Source organism: Cheilinus undulatus, linkage group 20 (genome assembly GCF_018320785.1).
Source record: "Cheilinus undulatus linkage group 20, ASM1832078v1, whole genome shotgun sequence".
In the NCBI taxonomy this organism is placed as follows: domain Eukaryota; kingdom Metazoa; phylum Chordata; class Actinopteri; order Labriformes; family Labridae; genus Cheilinus; species Cheilinus undulatus.
Window position 1 is genome coordinate 25,110,451 of NC_054884.1, and position 18,936 is coordinate 25,129,386.

At 39.5% G+C, this 18,936-nt stretch overlaps 1 protein-coding gene across 1 annotated transcript in view; it reads left to right on the forward strand.

Moving 5' to 3' along the window:
- The window catches only part of LOC121528821 (disintegrin and metalloproteinase domain-containing protein 12), a 144,066-nt gene that overhangs the window by 64,337 nt on the left and 60,793 nt on the right, over positions 1-18,936 (forward strand). Inside the window, exons 4-5 of the mRNA XM_041816428.1 lie at positions 10,183-10,261; positions 18,163-18,239. Coding sequence (XP_041672362.1) covers positions 10,183-10,261; positions 18,163-18,239 — 156 coding nt within the window. The remainder of the gene's footprint in view (positions 1-10,182; positions 10,262-18,162; positions 18,240-18,936) is intronic.

Below are 18,936 nucleotides of genomic sequence, written 5' to 3' on the forward strand. Positions count from 1 at the left end.
AACCATCTGCCTTGACTTTTTTTTGCCCCCCCTCCTCCTTGAGCAGAAATCATTGGCTGGCATGCTCCACAGGCTCTGTTCATGACATGCTTCGTGAAGACTGGGACATGCATTGAGCTCGGGGTAAGCGGGGGGAATTCTGCTTCTCTGCTCTACTTGGCACTGGCCTGAAACAGCGCCTGATGTCAGACAGATCACAGCCAGGAAGACTGGCCCTCTTCCCTCACTTCTGGAAAAAAAAATGTTACTTACACTGAGACAAGTTCTTTTGGCTTGGGGGGTTTGCGCCATTGTAGATTTTTCATGCACATGATCCCACTTTTTCCAAACTGAGCTGGGTTCTCGCCACTCGCCACATAAAAGAACAGGGACATTATTACTACCACATTGCCTCACGAGATCCCTCTTTTGCAATGTAATGCACTAATTGGAGCTTCTATATTAGGTTTTATGAGAAACGTATTTTCTTTGATCATGATTTCATCTACCCCTAATGTTTTTATTTACATCTGCTCTAAATAACTTTCCATTACAGAGAAAAGCTCACAAGTGCAAGGGAACTACTTTCTTTGCAGAGGCCGAGCTTCTCATTTATCATGGTTAACTCCAGGATTTGTCCAGAAGTCCCTGATTAGGTTGTCTGGGTGTAATGAGACATATCGGAGCCTCCACATTGATCTTGTATTCCAACAATGATAATGGAGGCTAGTGTCAAAGCACCGATCATAGCAAGTTAATTAAGGATACTCCAGTTTTGTTCTCCACAAAAGGAAGTAGATTTATGTTCTGAAGTACATTAACGACTGTTAGAGAATATATAACTGCTAACCTTTTCTCTGCACCATTACTCTTAAAGCTTGGTTGGATATCTTATAAAGACATCCTGTGGAGCTTGAGGTTGGAATCCCATTTGTGACTACTGACTGAAAAATGGGCTATTATTATTTTCTACTAGAGCAGAAATATAAAGCCAATAACCAGTGGCAGCTGCTAAATTATTCTCCAGGGTGGGTGCATTTTTTTTAAGGTAGAATAAGAAATGGTCATTAATGGGGGAACTGATTTGTTAATGTGATGGTGCCGTTTTAATGGCAAAAAAGGATCTTTTTTAAGAAATAGTGCCAAGAGAACTGATTGATTTTTAAGGTAAGAGTAAAATTAAGCTAGTTTATTTGCATGGAAAAATCCTGTAATGATACAGTATGTAGAAAATAGTCAATGTTTTTGTTGTAGTTATTGGGTTCACTCGCTAAGTTAGGTTTCATCAAAATTTGAAGTGTCAGTACGACACTTTTCTTTACCTCGAACATGAATTTTAGTCAATCTCTGTTCCAATTCATCCCAAAGGTGCTTGATGGGGTTGAGTGCAGGGCCTGTGGGGGCCAGTCACACACTGAACTCATCAAATCATGTCTTTATAGCCCTTGCTTTGTGCACTAGGGCACAGTCATGTTGGAATAGAAAAGGGCCTTTACCAAGCTGTTGCCACAAGTTGGAAGCATACCATTGTCCAAAATGTCTCGGTATGCTGAAGCATACACTGGAGATGAGGGGCCTAGCCCAAACCCCGAAAAACAGCCCCATACCATTATCCCTCCGCCACCAAACTTCAAAGCCCATCCGACTGCCAAACAGAGAAGTGTGATTCACGGCTCTATAGAGTATGTTTCCATCACTCCAAAGTCCAGTCGGTGTGCTTTATACCACTCCATCTGATGCTTGGCGTTCGATTCGGTGATGTGGGGCTTGCATGCTGCTGCTCAGCCACGGCAACCCATTGCATGAAGCTCCCACTGCACAGTTTTTGTGTGTTTACATTAATGCCAGTAAAAGTTCAGAACTTTCATGGAATCAGCAGACTTTTACGCACCATGCTCCTTAGCAGTCATTTGCCCCGCTCTGTGATTTTACATTGTCTTCTGCTTTGTGGCTGAGTTGCTGTTATTCCTAAACACTTCCACTTTCTAATAATATCCCTGAAAGTCTACTTCCATCTCGGTTTCCTCCAGTATTGACTTGGCCCTCATATGTTCTGCCATGTCATGAATGCCACTGATAAAGCACATGGCCCCAAAGGCAAACCTAATATTTAGGCCAAGGACTTCAACTGCATAAGTTTCCCAGAAGAGAGACTAATATGAGCACACAGCACTACCATTTTCAAGTATCAAGAGACTTAGAAAGATTCTCCACATAGGAAATAAAGGACTTCCAAACAGCACCAAACTTTCCAGTGGTCCCCAATAGTGTATACCTTATCTTTTTTATTTTGAGAAAATACATGACCTCACAAATCCACCTGTTAAAAGAGGGAGGATGGTCGTTTTTCCAGTTTAAAAGGATGAGACGTCTTGCCAGAAGGGATGAGTAAGCCATACTGCTTAATTGTGCCTTTGTCAGAGCCAGATCTTTTGATAGTATACCAAATAGACCAATAAAAGGGTATATTTCAATAGTTTGACCTGTGATTTCTGATATATATTTTGTCTTTTTAACCAGATTTGACCAGGAGTATCTAAAACAGTCTCTACCCTACTGAAGATTTTTCTTACGGCCTGTGCGTGACTTCTGCTTGGCTCCTGCTCTGTCTCACACTGGATTGCTTTGTTATTGCCATGATCATATCACCAGTAATCAGAGCATGTACACTTTTGTGTCATAATCAATAAAAAAACAATGTTGCATTAGCATACAAAGGCTGAAAAATACTCAGCGTGATTGCCAGGTGCACAGTTTGACATTGAGGATTTCTCTTTCTAGGTCACAGGCATTGACAGATAAGACCTCCCTTCTGCTGTTGATTGATTAGGCACTAGCTCCAATTCATCAAGCCTGTTGCAAATAATATGTCTCAAAGCTCACAACATTTACTTTACATGCATAAGAGCAGCACAAACAGCATACTGAGGAGGACTGCATGTCAAAGATTGATTGACCCGGTCGATAATTTACCAAACATTCATTTTCTCAGATATGGGATTGCTTTTCTCATTAGAGGATCTCTCTGTATATTAATTTATTCCATTTAGAGGAGGCATTGTGTAAATCCGTTTTAATTCCCTGTACAAAGTCAGACAGAAGAGGCTGACAATGATGAAAAGAGATAATTTGATGCAGAAGAACAGAATTGGCATTTAGTGGCTGGCATTCAGGATTAGCTTGAAGTGCCTTCATTGTCTTTCTGCTCGTGTTGTCAGATCTACTGACAGGCAAATCTGACTCTTTTTCCCAAATCGAATATATTTCCTCTCAAATGGAGATTCTTGTCTTTTCCAGTCTGCAACCAGCATGACAAGATGTAAACACGAAAACGGCAGTTATGGTTATTGTACCTGTCGAACAGATGCCGAGATGTTAACAAATATTACTCTCCCCGAGTTTAAAATGAGTTCCTTCAGGAGCTGTGAAAATCTCCGCTATATTTACTTTCTGTTGTGACACTCTTGTAGTTCGGTGTTTATTAAGTAGTTCCTCAAGTGTCACGCTGTCTACACTCGAGACAGGTGTGGCATTAACAGCCGGAAAGTGAAATCTTCTTGTTGACTCCATGGTGCCGGTTCTCTGTCTGTCAGGCTGAGCCCTGCTGGTGGCCTCTCCCATGGGTAATGCATTTTAAATGGAGGGCAGGACCCCACCCTGCCTTCCTTCAACAATGCCTCATTAACTTCCCGCATATTGATAAACAGTGAGCTGCCGCCATGCAGGGCAGAGGCTGGGAGTTGAGCTTGTGATGTAGATGGCGCATTGGTTTTTCTGTTTAGATGAAGTGAAACCACAGGTGTTGTCAGCTGGCTAGTGTACATAAAAAGGGTCATTTCTGTGTTTTTGCCCTTTGCAAGTACATTTGTTCTCTTGGGAGTTATTCCTAAGCATTTTTTAAGTCATGGTTGTACATGGCTGACAAGCTTACAGCAAGTATTAGTGAATCTAATAATGGGACTTTTATCTAAAAAGTTTACATAATGTTGTGATGAAAACGACTTAAACCTAGGGATCGAGACTATAGAAAATTGCGTACTGTGGGAATAGATTCACTCAAAGTCAGGTTGATTACATTCATAAAGACTTCCTTACCAGTGAGATTCCCCTGAGGAAATTCTGTACTGGCTTCACATTTGAGATAAAAGAAAAACTCTTCATTCCTCACATAGGAACAAATGGGGCTTCCTTGAGTTTTAAGTAAAAGTTGTAAGTATAGAAATTACTTACAGTGCCCTTATTGCAACCCAGACTCTTTTGCTTAAACTGAACCTGATTTAAAACTAAGTAGTGTCAGCCTCAATAGACATTTTGAATTTTTTGAGGTTGTGTCAATTAGTGAATGTCATAGTACTTAGCTGCTCTTATCTTATTTTAGAGTCCCTGTGTCTAATGTGCTTCATGTACTTCTCCATGCACACGTGGACTCGCATGGTATTGTACCATTTTGTACCATAACTGCTGTGTTCATATTGTATCCTATCATTTCATATTGTATTGTATCGTACCATTGAACTGTATCTATATTGTTCCACACCAATTGTATGGTACAGTATGGTATGGTGTAGCATGATATTATATCATATCGTATTTAATCGTTGCATATCTAACTGTACAAAAATTGTAACGTATTGTATCATATTGTATATTATTGAATTGTATATTACCATTCAATACGGTACCAATATGGTATTGTATCTTGTCGTATTATATTGTAGCATATCTTTCCCTACCAATATTGTATCATATCAGACCATATCTTACTGTACTAATTAGGACTGGGTTCAAAAGGTCGATTCTCCAATTCAGAATGATTCTTTTGAGAAAAATTACGATATCAATTCATACACAATCGAAAGATCAGTCTTTTAATTTATGCCTTTTCCTTCTCCTGTCAGCTCCTCGGGCTACTAGTCTTGGGCTTGGGTCACTCATGCAGCCTGAAAGTTGACCTGCGCTCGCCTCTAAAAGTGCTCTAAGAGGTTTAAATCCTACATCCAATCATCTAATTTTGGATATCTGGGCGCGTTATTAATACAAGCTGGATGTCTCTTCCTCAAACCTAAACCTCAGCTGGTACAGCACGAGCAGCCGAGCTGTACAGGTGACCCAGTGGAGAGCGCTTAAGCTGCTGCTGTGGCTGCAGACCAGGCAGACTCACACACACAATAGTGATTGTCTGGGGTACTATATTCAGGAGAAGTGATCCCAACGTAGGTTTTGTTACTTAAAATATCCCTACATGAACTGATATCAAGTTGAATCAAATCAAGAATCGAATCGAATTGGAATCGATTCAGGCAATCAGTGGCAATACCCAGCCCTACCAATATCGTACTGTATCATATTGTATTGTACCATACCATACAGTATCTTTCCTTACCATATCATATCATATCGTATCATATTGTATAGTTTAGTACCATGTTGTATCTTACCGTACCATTCTTGCTGTACCAGTATCGTATCTTATGTCTCGTCATGTCATATAGCATTGTATCACATTGTGCCACACTTAACTGCACCAATATAGTTTTATATTGTATCCTAATATAAGATAAATATCATAGCGTAGGTTATCAGAGGAAATTGGTAATACCCACTTAGTATTTTGAAAACTGGTAAAGAACTGCTTGTGACATTAGCTCATGATATTAGCTAAGATTTTAGTCTCACCCCTTTAAAATTTAATGAGATACCCAGCTGTGGGGTTGGTCATTGATATGAATCCAGCTAAAACGATCTGTTCTCTGTCACAGTTCCCGAGCAAAACACTAATCTCCCCCATTCTCATTCATTTATAGTCAGAAAGAAAATGGAACATATGGATGACACATGGGTGTCTGCAACATCTTTTTGTACCCACACTCTCCCACTGTGCTACAGACAAGCAGAGCGGCAGACATACTCACTCACCGCATTGACTCGTCTGTTGTGGGCAGATGTTGAGGTTGTGTGTCCGACCGAGAGCGCAGACCTAATTAAGACTGAAGAAACACATCATTTTATTTGGCTCTCTCCCCTCTTTGGCCCCGCTTTGATCCAATGATTATTACCAGCTCTTTGGCTCGGCAGAGGAGTGGAGGGCGGGGAAGCATTGTGTCTCATGCTGACAGCTCCCAAACAAAATAACCCCCTCCCCTGGTTGTTACATTTGACACTCCCAGCTGGGTAGTCAGCGGTGAGGTCAGTAAGAGAATCCAGCTGCCTGCTGAGGTTTGTTCCTCTGCTGTGGATTAGCACCAGTCAACCATCTGCTGGTGTCCTGTAGAGCAGTACTGTACATGCTCTCTCTGTTTGTACAGTACACATGAAGCCACAGACCCCTGTATGCTCTCTTGTACAAATTGTGAACACAAATACACACTCTCATGCTGGAATAATCGACCCAGGAGGGGTCCACGTGGCCTTTTTTTTTTTTTTTTTTTTGGATCTGTGCTCATTTGTTGATCTGCCTCTGCCGTTGATCCTCTTACCCCCTCCTGAGTGTCCTTTACTTCCCCAGAGAAAAAGAGCAATGTTGAGTAATCTTTGGAGGTGACAAGAAGGACAGCCATGATTGATTTAGCAGTGCACTGGTGAGGAGGTCATTGCAGTGGCAAGATAGAGCACTTCATCGTTTTTTGTGCTATACTCAAGCACAAAAAAAGTGAAATCTGCCAGTGCACTTAAGATGTTTTAAAAATTCAATCGGAGTAGTTGGAAGGACAACAGGATGAAAGCTTACAGAGAGACTTCAGTGGGATAACCAGTAAAGGAGAATGGAAATCAACAGGTCTGAGGCCTTATATCCTCCTTTTTGTTGGCAGACGACCTCAAATAGATGCTTTTTACAACTTGCATAAACTAATTTGGGAGATTGTTGCTTATTCTGAAGGATGCCAGAGGATTGTCTTTTAAAGTCCCAGTCAGACTAAGTCTGCAGTTAGGTCTGGTGGCTAGCAAGTTGCCAGTTCACTTCCTGTGCTTTGGCGAGAATCCCAGATTGAAGCAACAAACCCCATTTAAATGCAGCTCCTCGCTCTGGCCCTCTTTAAATTTTGCACTCACAATGTGTTTGGGGCATTTGAACACCAAGTGACTGCGATTTCGTACATCTATTTATACAGTGCAATAAATATACGTCTTACCAGTGACCTGGTAATGGAACTCACCTCTTCCTGGTATGCAAACAACAGCCCATACATCATTTCCGAGATTCTTACTGTGGCTTGGTATCCCTATATCAGAGGTGAAAAACTACGTTGCAAAAACACCGGCGGGGATCATGGTACAACAAGCAATATCCTAATACGACTAAAAATAGATAAAGCACATCTAAACACTAGGGCCGAACGATTTGCGAAAAATAATCTAATTGCGATTATTTTCCCAAATATTGCAATTGCGATTTAATATGCGATTATTCTTGAGTTAATCTTTTGTATTTTTCAACAAATTCAAGCAATAAAAAATTCCATAATTAAGACCAGGTGTATTGAGAACAGTGAAATTATTTCAGAAGTAATTAATCCATATTAGTATGAATCTGAATATGGTGGTGCAGCAAGCTTTAAGCTATAAAGGAGGTGGCTGGGGTGGGGGAGGTGAGGCTGGCTATCAGCTGATCGCAGCTGGGGTATGACTTTCGTGAAGTAACGCTAGGCTTCATCAGTTTTAGATAGAATGAGCTAACTATTTTTGCTCGTATTGCAAATTTGATGTCATTTGCTTTTTTTAAGGGCATTATCATTTTTATGTCCCTCATTTTGATTAAGAAAAACATACATAAAACACAAAAAGGAGGATTTTTGTAAACCACTATAGAAAAATTGACACTTGAATCCTTGCATAATGTGCATTAATCTAATATGCGATTAATTAATTTGAGGATTCCTTGGGTTTTTTAGCCAGTCTCAGGGGAAACTCAAGGAACTGCAGTTTTTTGCATTACAGCACTGGTTTCATAATAAATCTAGGGGGGTTGTTACTTTGGTTTAACACTCAAATCTACCATCTGCTTGTCAAATAATCATCCATTGTAAGGGCCGGGAAAGTCTACAGGAGGCTTTTTGTATTTGCTGCTTATTTGAGGCCGACATCTTTAGATGCAAATAGTTGCAATAGATCCCATCGGTGGCCTAAAGCCAAAGCGATAATATAAAGCATAAAAATGTCTACAGGAACTTCTCAAACCAAAATCTTCAACCACTTCAATGCTATGACTGCCCATATATTCTGAAAGAAAAGAACATAACAAAGTAGCATATTTAGCATTTTATTGTCGGGGTAAAGATTTTGAGGGAGACAGCGGAAAAGGCATTTCCTCTGAGGACAAACTACAGGAAGAGCTTGAGGGTCTTTCCTGCCCATGAATAACATTAAAAATACCACAAAGGCCAATATACTTGAACATGTTCATGACAACATAGCAACCCATTCAGCTGAGGAAGGCCGAGAGACATGGTTTGAGGCTTTATACACAGAAGTAAGTGGGACCTTGTGTTGTGGGCTTGATGTCACATAGCCTTAGTTCTTGAAATGTTTTTTTTCCTGTTGTGTGTCTTTTATAGGCAAAAGGGAACGTAACAAAGCACAGATGGACTTTAACATTTAACCACCCTTCTTTATAACAAATGTATGTCCTTGTATTTTCCAAGCAGGCATTTTAACCCCAGCTTGAGGTCACATCAGGACCAATCTCAGCCTGATTGAATGGGACAATAACACAAAAAATGTCCCTTTTTGTATTTATCAGCACATCATGCATACAAGAGACATTATGAAATTAGTTATCCAAAGGTGCATTAAGAAAACACAGACAAAAGAGGGAAACCCAACTTGTAGAAGATGCAGTGGTAGAAGGTCGTCCATGTCCAACAGGATGAGCTAGCCAGATGGATGGATGTCAACCACCCAAGGTAGCCAGCAACATTCAGGCAGTTGAAGAGCAACAAAGGTTCAAAATTAGTTTAAAATTTTGATTCATCTGACCACAGATGTCTCAGTTAATTTTAAATGAGCTTAGGCCCAGAGAAGATGGCAGTAGCTGGTTTTCCAGTACCCTTAGAAATGCGCAAAATCAAAATAGCGCAATAAAAAGCTTTCCTATGACACACCTGGGTTTCAAAAAACCTCTCAAATATTGCTAGAAAGTTTTTTTTACACTCTCATGAGGGGGTTTTATGAGACAGTTCTATATAGAAATATAGTGCAAAAGTGCAATGGAAACACTTTTTCTGCATTTACACGTCACAGGACATAACGTACAGTGTCACATGACCAATCACTCTGAGACAACATGGTGCGGTATGTGTGGACAGAAGAGGAGACTTTGCTTAACATCATACTTGTACCCTTGTACGTGGCCTTGTGCATATGGACTTGGCTGCTGAACTGTCACCTGTTGCTTTCGTCTTTTGTTCAAAATTGTCTGGCTTCTTCTTTGTATAGAACAGCTTTAACCTGCATTTGTATATGGCATACAGCTTGGTTAGTGTCCAGAACCTAGTGATTATTACACGTTTAAAACCATTTATTTTTCTTTCATTCCTCTTCTGCAATATTCAAAAATGCTCTGTCAAAGTATCCCTAAAACTCATTGTCTTTATAAACAAAAGACATACTTTAACACACCAGGGAGATCTCCCTCCCTCACTTCTTGTTGACTTTAACACCATGGGAGCTGTTGGCCTCTGAATATATGCTGCTCTTTCATCAGTTTTACAGTATGCATGAGAAAATAGAGGGCAATACAAATTCCCTGTTTGCCATTTGCAGTGTTGACTTTTTGTGCTTCCCAGGCATAAACTGTTAATGGATCACTCTGTAACCTCTGAGAGGCTCTCTATTGTGTTATTGATTCACTACTGTAACTAAAAATGATTTCTGCACTGTTTTTCTTTCGACATAATCCCATTTTTATGAGATCATATATGTCCATCATGCTCAATACTTGCAACATGGAAGCTAATTACTATTGGACCATATCACATGGAATGAGTTATTGATTGATATTGAATGCTTTTTCATGCTGTATAGATGTGACGTAAAAATATTTGATACAATACAGCACAGGAACAAATCAATTTTTATCCCTCAAAGCCCACAGCTATTCTACTTAATGCTTTCTCTCTATAGCAGGGATCTCTCATTCATTTTAAGTGAAATTTGAGGATTAAACGACTTACGGTCACTAACTTTTTCCCTGTTTTTTCTTTTCAGGGGCCTGTTTGCAAGTAACTATACAGAAACCCATTACCTAGAAGATGGCATTGAAGTCACTGGCTCTCACAACTTCACGGTATGTTTTCTCATCCTAGCTTAAATGTTTTCTACTGGGCCTGATTGTTCAAGTACTTCTACCTAAATAAAAGATAATGCAGGTTTTGGCATCCACTCTTTTTTTTTCTTCCAATGATCACGCAATGTAGCTCATTTTTGTCTCAGCTTTTTCAAAGAAACATGGGTAGGGCCAGCCTGATCCAGATAAATGACTTTTAAGGTTTAACAAATATGGATTAAAAGTGCTTTATAGGGGACTTCGCACAACATACTTTGTCCACAGGAGGCGCCAAAATCCTCTCTTATAGAAAGATTACTTTTCTCTGCCTGAGAATTAATACAAAATATATTTTTCCTTCATATGTTTTTCACCAATGAGGATGCTGCATTTTTACATTAAACAACATGGCAGCCCCAGAAATATGTGGCTTAAATAGCTCAGTCGCCCCCTTGTGGCTTGCTTTAGTATAGAGATTTATCTATAGGAATAGAGACTGAGTTCACTGCTAAAGGCTTAAAGTAAGGAACATTTAAAAGAAAATACAATTATTTTGTCTTTTTTTTTAATTTAGTTCATTTAACATGCCAGCCCTCACAGTGTCTGCATAGACATAAGCTGGCCCTTGTACAAATGTAGTTGATGATCCCTGGTCTACATGATCTGTTGAAGTTCTCTTCCTAGCAACATTCTTCCAGTCTACTGTTGACCAGTTTTGTCGAGCCTGTGCAGATTGTACCCTCAGTTTCCTGTTCTTAGCTGACTGGAGCGCAACCTAGTGTGGTCTTCTTCTGTTAAAGCCCATCTGCTTCAAGGTTCAACATGTTGCCTGATGTCTTGCTGCCTTCTGTCAGGTCAAACCGACTGGTCATTCTCCTCTGACCATCCTCTGAAAAGCTTTCTGACTCCCAAAAAAGATTAGATTACCTTTGCACCTTACACAATCCTTTCTTTATTTAAACCACCCAGTTTCAAGATTTCTTCCTGTCCAATTGCTTTTATCCAGTTGGAATATTTTTGAACATGAGGGCCATGCTGTATCCGAGTTTTTCCCTTTTTTAGGTCCAGTTTCATTGCGATTATATCACACTCAATAGGAGAGTAAAGCTAAAAGGGTTATACGGTTAAAAAAAACTTTTCAACTGTCTGGGATTGGTCAATCTTGCCCATTAAGATGCCTGTGTAGGTAAGCGTACCCAGTTTTGTTCTGTGCCGGAAGATTCATATTTGATGAGCTTAAGGCGGACAGGGGTCAAAGAACTGACACAGTTTTACAGAACAGCTCAAGTCTTTTATAATGGATAAACTTAAAGCTGTCTGAAAAATGTTTTGGGCTTCATAAGTCTGCAGGAAAATATTAAAGTAGTGAACATAAAAGTGCACTTCAGATGTCACTCTGACAGTGAAATATTCAGCACCTGTCCTTTCCATTTATGAGTTGGGTTGCACTGTCAGCTTTTACTTTAAAAATGTACAAATAAAACCCATGTGTCACTATTTATGAACCAATAACTGCTAGATAATACTCTTGAATTGCATTTGTCCCAAATATGTTGGTTTCGCCATGGCTTGCTTCCAATTGCTCATATTTTTCTCCAGTTTTTGATATATCTAATCCTCTTAAGATTAGTTGTGTTTTCAGCTAATCATATCCTTCTTTAAAATACAATGGTTCTCCAAAAACATCTTCCATTGAGACAAAAATAGCCTTTACTGAATGGTATTCATTTTCATGAACAGCAATAGCAAACTGTTTGTACAGTGTTCTGCCTTCACAGACTCTGATGTTGCCACATCATGTGTCTATGCCTAAAATCACCCACCTTCCCACCTACTCCTTTATTTCAAAGAATTTGAAATCATACATCCTAATGTCTTGTTTTTGTTTACATACACAGGAAGAGGAAATATAGACAGCATGTGAGGTCTGTGTACAAATGCCTGGCCTACTTATGATGAAATCCACAAAAGATGGGATTAATGTAATTCATAGTGGCCAACCTACACAGTAAAATGAACAACATTTTCCACTGGAGACTGCTGGGAGAGCAGAGCCGGACCATCGCTGGCAGGGCTCGGACGTCTCATCAAGAATAGCTGCCATTCTGAAGCGTGGAGACAGTGAAGTAATTGTGTTGGATGAGTTTGGGGTGGACTCTGAGTTACCCAAGTCTGAACTGATGGTAAGATGATGATTAAAGAGAAAATTATACTTCCTGGTCAAACAAAGCCTAAAATGTTTCTGCTGCATCATCAGAGGTAAGACAAAATTAAAGATGCGATGTAAAGATTGATGCACTTGACCTTATTAATACAGTGCCTCTAAAAAGCATTCACTGCCGGATGTTTTACTCTTTTATTGATTTTATAAATCAGTCATGTTCAATATAATATGACTTTTTTTTTAAATCATTTTTAGCACAGCCAAATGCTGCTAGTAGGAAGGAAGGTCTAGTCACTGGTTAATCACTGTTCCTGGCTACCATTACACCATGAAGACAAAACAACACTTCAAGCAACTTAGAGAAAAGTTTATTGAAAAGTATAAGTCAGGGGATGGAAAAAAAAGGCACTGAACATCCCCCAGAGTTCAGTTTCGTTTCCTAGTGAGTGAGGCCATCGAGACACCTATAACTACTCTGAAGGTCTGTTGTCTGGGATTTTCATCAGTCAAAGCTTTGTGGGAGAGTGGTAAAGAGAAAGCCACTGTTCAAGAAAACTCATTAAATCTCAACTAGAGTTTGCCAAAAGACATGTGGGAGACTCCATGGTCAAGTGGAAGAAGGTTCTTTGGTCTGATATGACCAAAATTGGGCTTTTTGGTCATCAGACAAGACACTATGTTTGGCAAACACTGCATGTCACCACTAACGCGCCATCCTCACTGTGAAGCACGGTGGTGGCAGCATCATGCTGTGGGGATGCGTCTCAGCAGCCAACCCTTGAAGGCTTGTAAAGGTAGGGGTAAAATGAATGAGGCAAAACATAGGAAAATCCTCGAGGACAATCTTATTCAGTTTACAAGTGAGCTATGATGGAAGAAGATTTGATATCTGGTTAGCCAATGACTAGAAGCATACAGTGAAAGCTAAGAAGACCTCAGTCCAACAGAGAAATTGTGGCAGGCCTTGAAAAGGGCTGTTCATGCCCGATCCCCATGCAACCTGACAGAGATGGAATAGTTTTAGGAAGAAGAATGGAGTCAAATTTCAGTGTCCAGATGTGCAAGGGGGTGAATGCTTTTAAAGGAGCTGTATGCATCCAAGAAATCTTGAAATGAAGGTTATCTTAAAGCAGAATATTCTCAACTTTCAGCCATCCAATTGGTGCTCTTTTTACTCCCTCATGATTTTCTGTCCAGCAGCTGTTTATTAACAGGCTAATAAATTGTGCACTGGGTGGGTAAAAGATTTAATAGATGGCCTGAAGGATCCCTGCCAGTATCTACCTGCTTAGTATCTCAACAGCTTGGGAACTCCCCTCCATTTTTCGACCTCTCATTCCTAGTGACCACAGCCAACTCTTCATGGGAGGGTCTTTTTCCTGGAAACAAGCAGATCGTTCAAGAACAAACCGAGCTTAATTTATTTGTCCTGCTGGCAGGGAGGAGACTGATGCAGCGATCCAGGAGAGGGATGTGTGTATTCAAGTCAAGGTACTGCTGGGAGTGACTTCAGCGTGAGTCAGTCCTCCCTTAGTTCCCTCTGTGTGTTTTGCATCCTCTCCCTATCACATTATATCCAAAACAATGCTATAAATGAAAGCCACGTGCTGTGTGAAAACCATCTTTCGGGAATATGAATCATCGGTGTAGATGTTACAGAGTTAACTCTGAATAATAATAAGCTCAGACGTATGATAAACAATGTATTATTTACAGCTGTGGTGATCTCCCACAATAATCTGGGTATTAGTTATTAATCTTCCTTAGTCCAGATATGAAGGCGTAAGCACTTTCCTTTCTCATTTGTCTCTGCAGAATCCTCAGAAACAAAAAGTCTATTCATATCCTGCATATCGATGCATCACAGTCATGATCTCATCAAAGAAACATGAGGTGGTAGCATTAACTCGGTGCACTAAATCCAGCCCTGCTCCTCCCCGTAACACTCCAATTTCATATTTCATGTAAGGGGCTGTACTTTCTGTGCACCTTTTCCCCTCCCCATAATAGATGGCTCTCTCTCTGTACACCTCTAGGTAGAAATATGGAAAGTAGCCAGAGAGACGAAGGCTTTGGGTTGACTTCTTGAACGTCCCCTGAATAAGAGATTGTGTTTTCAGTGGGTTCTAATAGCCAAACCACATTTTAACCCTGTCACATAAAAGTTATGCTCATGTGCTATATGAATCTTTTGCCAAATATAGGAAGACAGTTTGGCAACAGATAGCTGCTGCTTGTTTTATTTTTTTGGTAAATGATGAATTTCCAGCCAACTTGCTTATAAAATCTCCTATAATGCATATCGGTCATCTTTAAACAAGACAGTAATGCCCTTTTGGATATTGTTTTAAGACAGGGTGTATTTTTTCATGTATAAAAATATCAATCATTGAATCTTTTACCTACTATAGACAAAAAAATGAAGTTTTTGGTTTCTAATGTGACTAAATGTTAGTCTATTTGTCCAACAAAGTCAAATTTGGTTCTTAAAATGTAAATGAAAAGAAAACGCAACGATTTTCAAATCTCATAAATACAAAAGAACATAAACAACATATCAGATGTTGAAACTGAGACATTTGATAGCAGCAACACATCTCAAAAAAAGTAGGGACAGGGCCATGTCTACCATTGTGTAGCATCCTTTCTTCCTTTGACAACAGTCTGGGAAGTGAGGACACCTGTTGTTGGAGTTTTGTGAGGGAAATGTTGTCCCATTCTCGTCTGATGTAGGATTCTAGCTGCTAAACAGTCCCAGGTCTTCTTCATTGGATGTTTCATGATGCTCCAAATGTGAAAGGTCTGGACTGTAGTCAGGCCAGTTCAGCAGCCGGACTTCTCTACTGTGAAGCTATGCTGTTTTGATCAATACCGTATGTGGTTTCGCATTGCCTTGCCCTAATTTGCAAGGCCTTCTCTTAAAGAGACATCTGGATGGGAGTATATGCTGCTCTAAAACCATCATTATTGACAGTGCCTTTCCAGAAATGTAAGCTACCCATGCCATTGGCACTAATGCAACCCCATACCATCAGAGATGCAGGCTTTAGAACTGTACACTGATAACAAGCTGGATGGTCCCTCTCTTCTTTAGTCTTCAGGACAGTGTCCATACTTTCCATAAAGAATTTCACATTTTGATTAATCTTAGTACCACTTACTTTTCCAGCCTTTTGATGCCCAGTCCTACTTTTTAAGCTCAGAGTAAGCTATTTCCATGAAATGATAAAATATCTCAGGTTTGTGAGATTTGCAAACATTGCAACCTGTTTTATTTACATTATACACAGTGCACCAATGTTTTTGGAATTGGGGTCATAATTTAAAATTTTCTCAAAGCCTTTACATTTTTTTCCTGCCCTTTGGGATTAGCCTCACAATCTGTTAACACTGCATTGTTAAATTCGAAAATGTTATGAGGTCATTCAAGCATCTTTTGAAGGACAAGTATCCTTGTTACTAGGGGTGAAACGGTACAGAAAAATTTTGGTTCGGTACGTTTTCAGTATGGTTATTGAAGCGGACAAATAAAATGTAAATTTTTTTTATTAAATTAAATTAAAATAAATAGGCTGAATAAATTACATTTAAATTATAAATAATGCTGCGACATCCCTCCAAAAGTTCTTCAATGATTAAAAATATTAATAAATAAATACATTTTTGAATAACTAGGTTATTTTCATTAATATATTGACATATTTATACCCATTCTTAAACACTAAAATTTCCCAGCTAGCTGGAACACATCATCACACAACCACAAGTTAGTTTGTAAAGTATGTAAATTAGTGTGTTTTTTAACCAATGGGACCTCCTACAAAGTTTGGAAGAACTTTTCACAGCCTGTCTTGGAGGATAAAGAGGTTAAAGCCGTGTGAAATCTGAGGATAACTTTACCTGTGACACAGCTGCAGAGTCTCTCTCTCAGTCCTCCGAGGCTGATAGCTGAAGGTAAAGTTGATATGATTCATAGAGCCAGAGCACCATTGCTACACAGGTGATTTAAATGAAGCCAGAGGCTCTTCTACTCCACACGCGCCATCACTCTTCGTCGTTTTTGTTACTGCTCCTTCTCCTGGCATGACGGTTGCTGGCAGCTTTTAGGCTCATTGCCGCCACCTGGATTGAAGTGAGATCTTACTTTTTTTTAATACTCACTCAGACGTATTCGTCGTATTACTGCGTAAAAATACCGTTACACCCCTACTTGTTACACATGCAGCAGGTCCAGGATAGTGCTAGCATTCCTTTGGGAGCCGTGTCTCTAGGAATCCCACTATTTTGACGGTATTTGCCAGCAGTTAGCGTTAAACAGCTTCCAGGTAAAACTTCCTTTACATGGGTTGTTAATGTCTGCAGTGTAAACACCATCATTTCTAGGTCCATGACATCCAAGAGTAGGACCTGATCGTCTGTTCAATCTCTCTTCAGTTCAACAGTAGAACAGCCCATAAGCTACACAACTGCTTCACAATGGCTCAATTCAGTGGTATGAGTCCGAACAAGAATCTAATTTTGCTACAATTTACTTGAAATTATCTGGTCTTAAGTTTGTTGAAATAACTCAGTCATGGTGCAGATTTGTTAAAAATACTATTTTTGCTTTTTTTACTATTACAGTAGTCTGTTTATTGAGATAAGTAAATCATCAGTAGATCAGGGCTGACACTAGTTGATGTTATCTGTATATCTGTATATGACACTTACTGCAAAAAGTCCCCCATATTAACCAGCTTACTTCCACACTCCATTATTCTCAAGGTAATATGCTGTTGTTTTTGATGCCTTAGACTATTATCTATCAGTAAATCCCTATAAACGCTTTCTTATAAAACAGTTCAACTTCTTTTAATATGAAATAAAGATTTCCTGAACTTTTAAATTCTCTTTTAACAGAAATTTTGGCTCTAATACTCGCAGATTTTCCTTCATTAATTTGATAAGGCATTGAGATTTAATCCAAGTAGATTCAATACCAATTCCAAGTTAAAAATTGGCCAATAACCTTAACTTTAATTAGGCACTAAGAGTGAAAGGCACAATCAATCAATGCCTTTTTCAGAAGCTAATTTGAGAAGTAAACAACTTTGATTGGATTTATCTAATTGTAGAGTTAATGTGAAGAAGTAATGTGATGCAAAGCAAAGTAAGGACCTCTTTTACACAGGGAATCCATTCTGGCTCTTAACATGCAAATTCAGCAGGTTAACCGCCTTTAAGAAAGCCAGACACTGATATTTATTGCTTTCATTCTATATTTGGAGGCAGTTTAAGGAGGCTGGAAAACTCCCATTTCCTTGTTTTCCAGAACTTGAAGGCAAAGGAGACCACTGGTCAGACCTCAGCGTAGCGAGGCCGTCTTACTCCAGCATAGGGGCTGTTTTTACTCTAAACCAGACACTTCCTCCCCGCCCTCTTGGTGCAAGGCCTGGTTCAATAAACATGGGCTTAATTCACTGTTTTTCACTCCCTGCTGCAGCTTGACAGGTGGTCCATGAAAGCAGGTACCTAGGAACTAAACAGTAAGTTAAGGAAATGGGAAAATCCTCTCAGATTGCAGCCATCATTAGGCTGTGGTGATGGCTTCGGATGGCTCTAACTAACCCTAAAAAGACCATCTCCCTAAAGTTAATTTGCTCATACTTCACAGGTATCTTTTGGGACTGCTGTTGCTGAGCTGGGCTTCAAATTTTCAGTGTGTTTGACAAAGGTCCTGTTGTCCTGTGTTTACTTTTATCTTTTTTCACTCCCTCAGGCAAACTGCTACTACCACGGCGAGGTGGAGGGTCATGTAAACTCAGACATCAGCCTCAGCACTTGTAATGGCATTAAGTAAGTGTCACTCTTTATTTGTCTTTGTTTAATACCTTTTTAAGGAGTAGCCAGAATGATGCAGTAGGTGGTGTCATTTTTCATATTTAGACAAGTTTGAGTCTTGTCAGAGCAATTTCAGTGCTAGTAATCGTCTTTGTGGTCCCTTGCCACTGGATAAACCAATCACAAAAAAATCAGAGTTTTAAAATTGTTAAATGTTTTGACTGGTGGAGAAAGAACAAAAGAACCCAAAGGAACAGCATGCACACACAATAAAAAGTTAAAGGACAGGTTCAACATGAATCCATCTAGTGTCATAGGAATAGCAGGGCTGACCAATAAGAATCTTGTCATTATTAGCCAATAACAGATGAAGACTGAAGTCTCTCAGGTTTCAAAGAGTACTGTGACATGGAGACCATAAGCCTGATTGGCTGGTCTCTAGAACACTTTTTGAGGACTTAGCCTTTTCTGAGAAACATTGATACTAGGTCTTAATTTTTTTTACCAGAAATGGACACAGATTATGCGTTATCTGATTATGTCTACTGTTGGATGTAGAACATCTTGTTTCGACTTAAACCTCTACAGCAGGTGGATTTTGTGAATACTACAAAAACTTACATTTTAGCTAGTGTACTTCTCAAATTTCTTGGAGAAGAATCGTATTACACTAACACATTCATCTACATTCGCCAAAAAAGTCTCAATGATG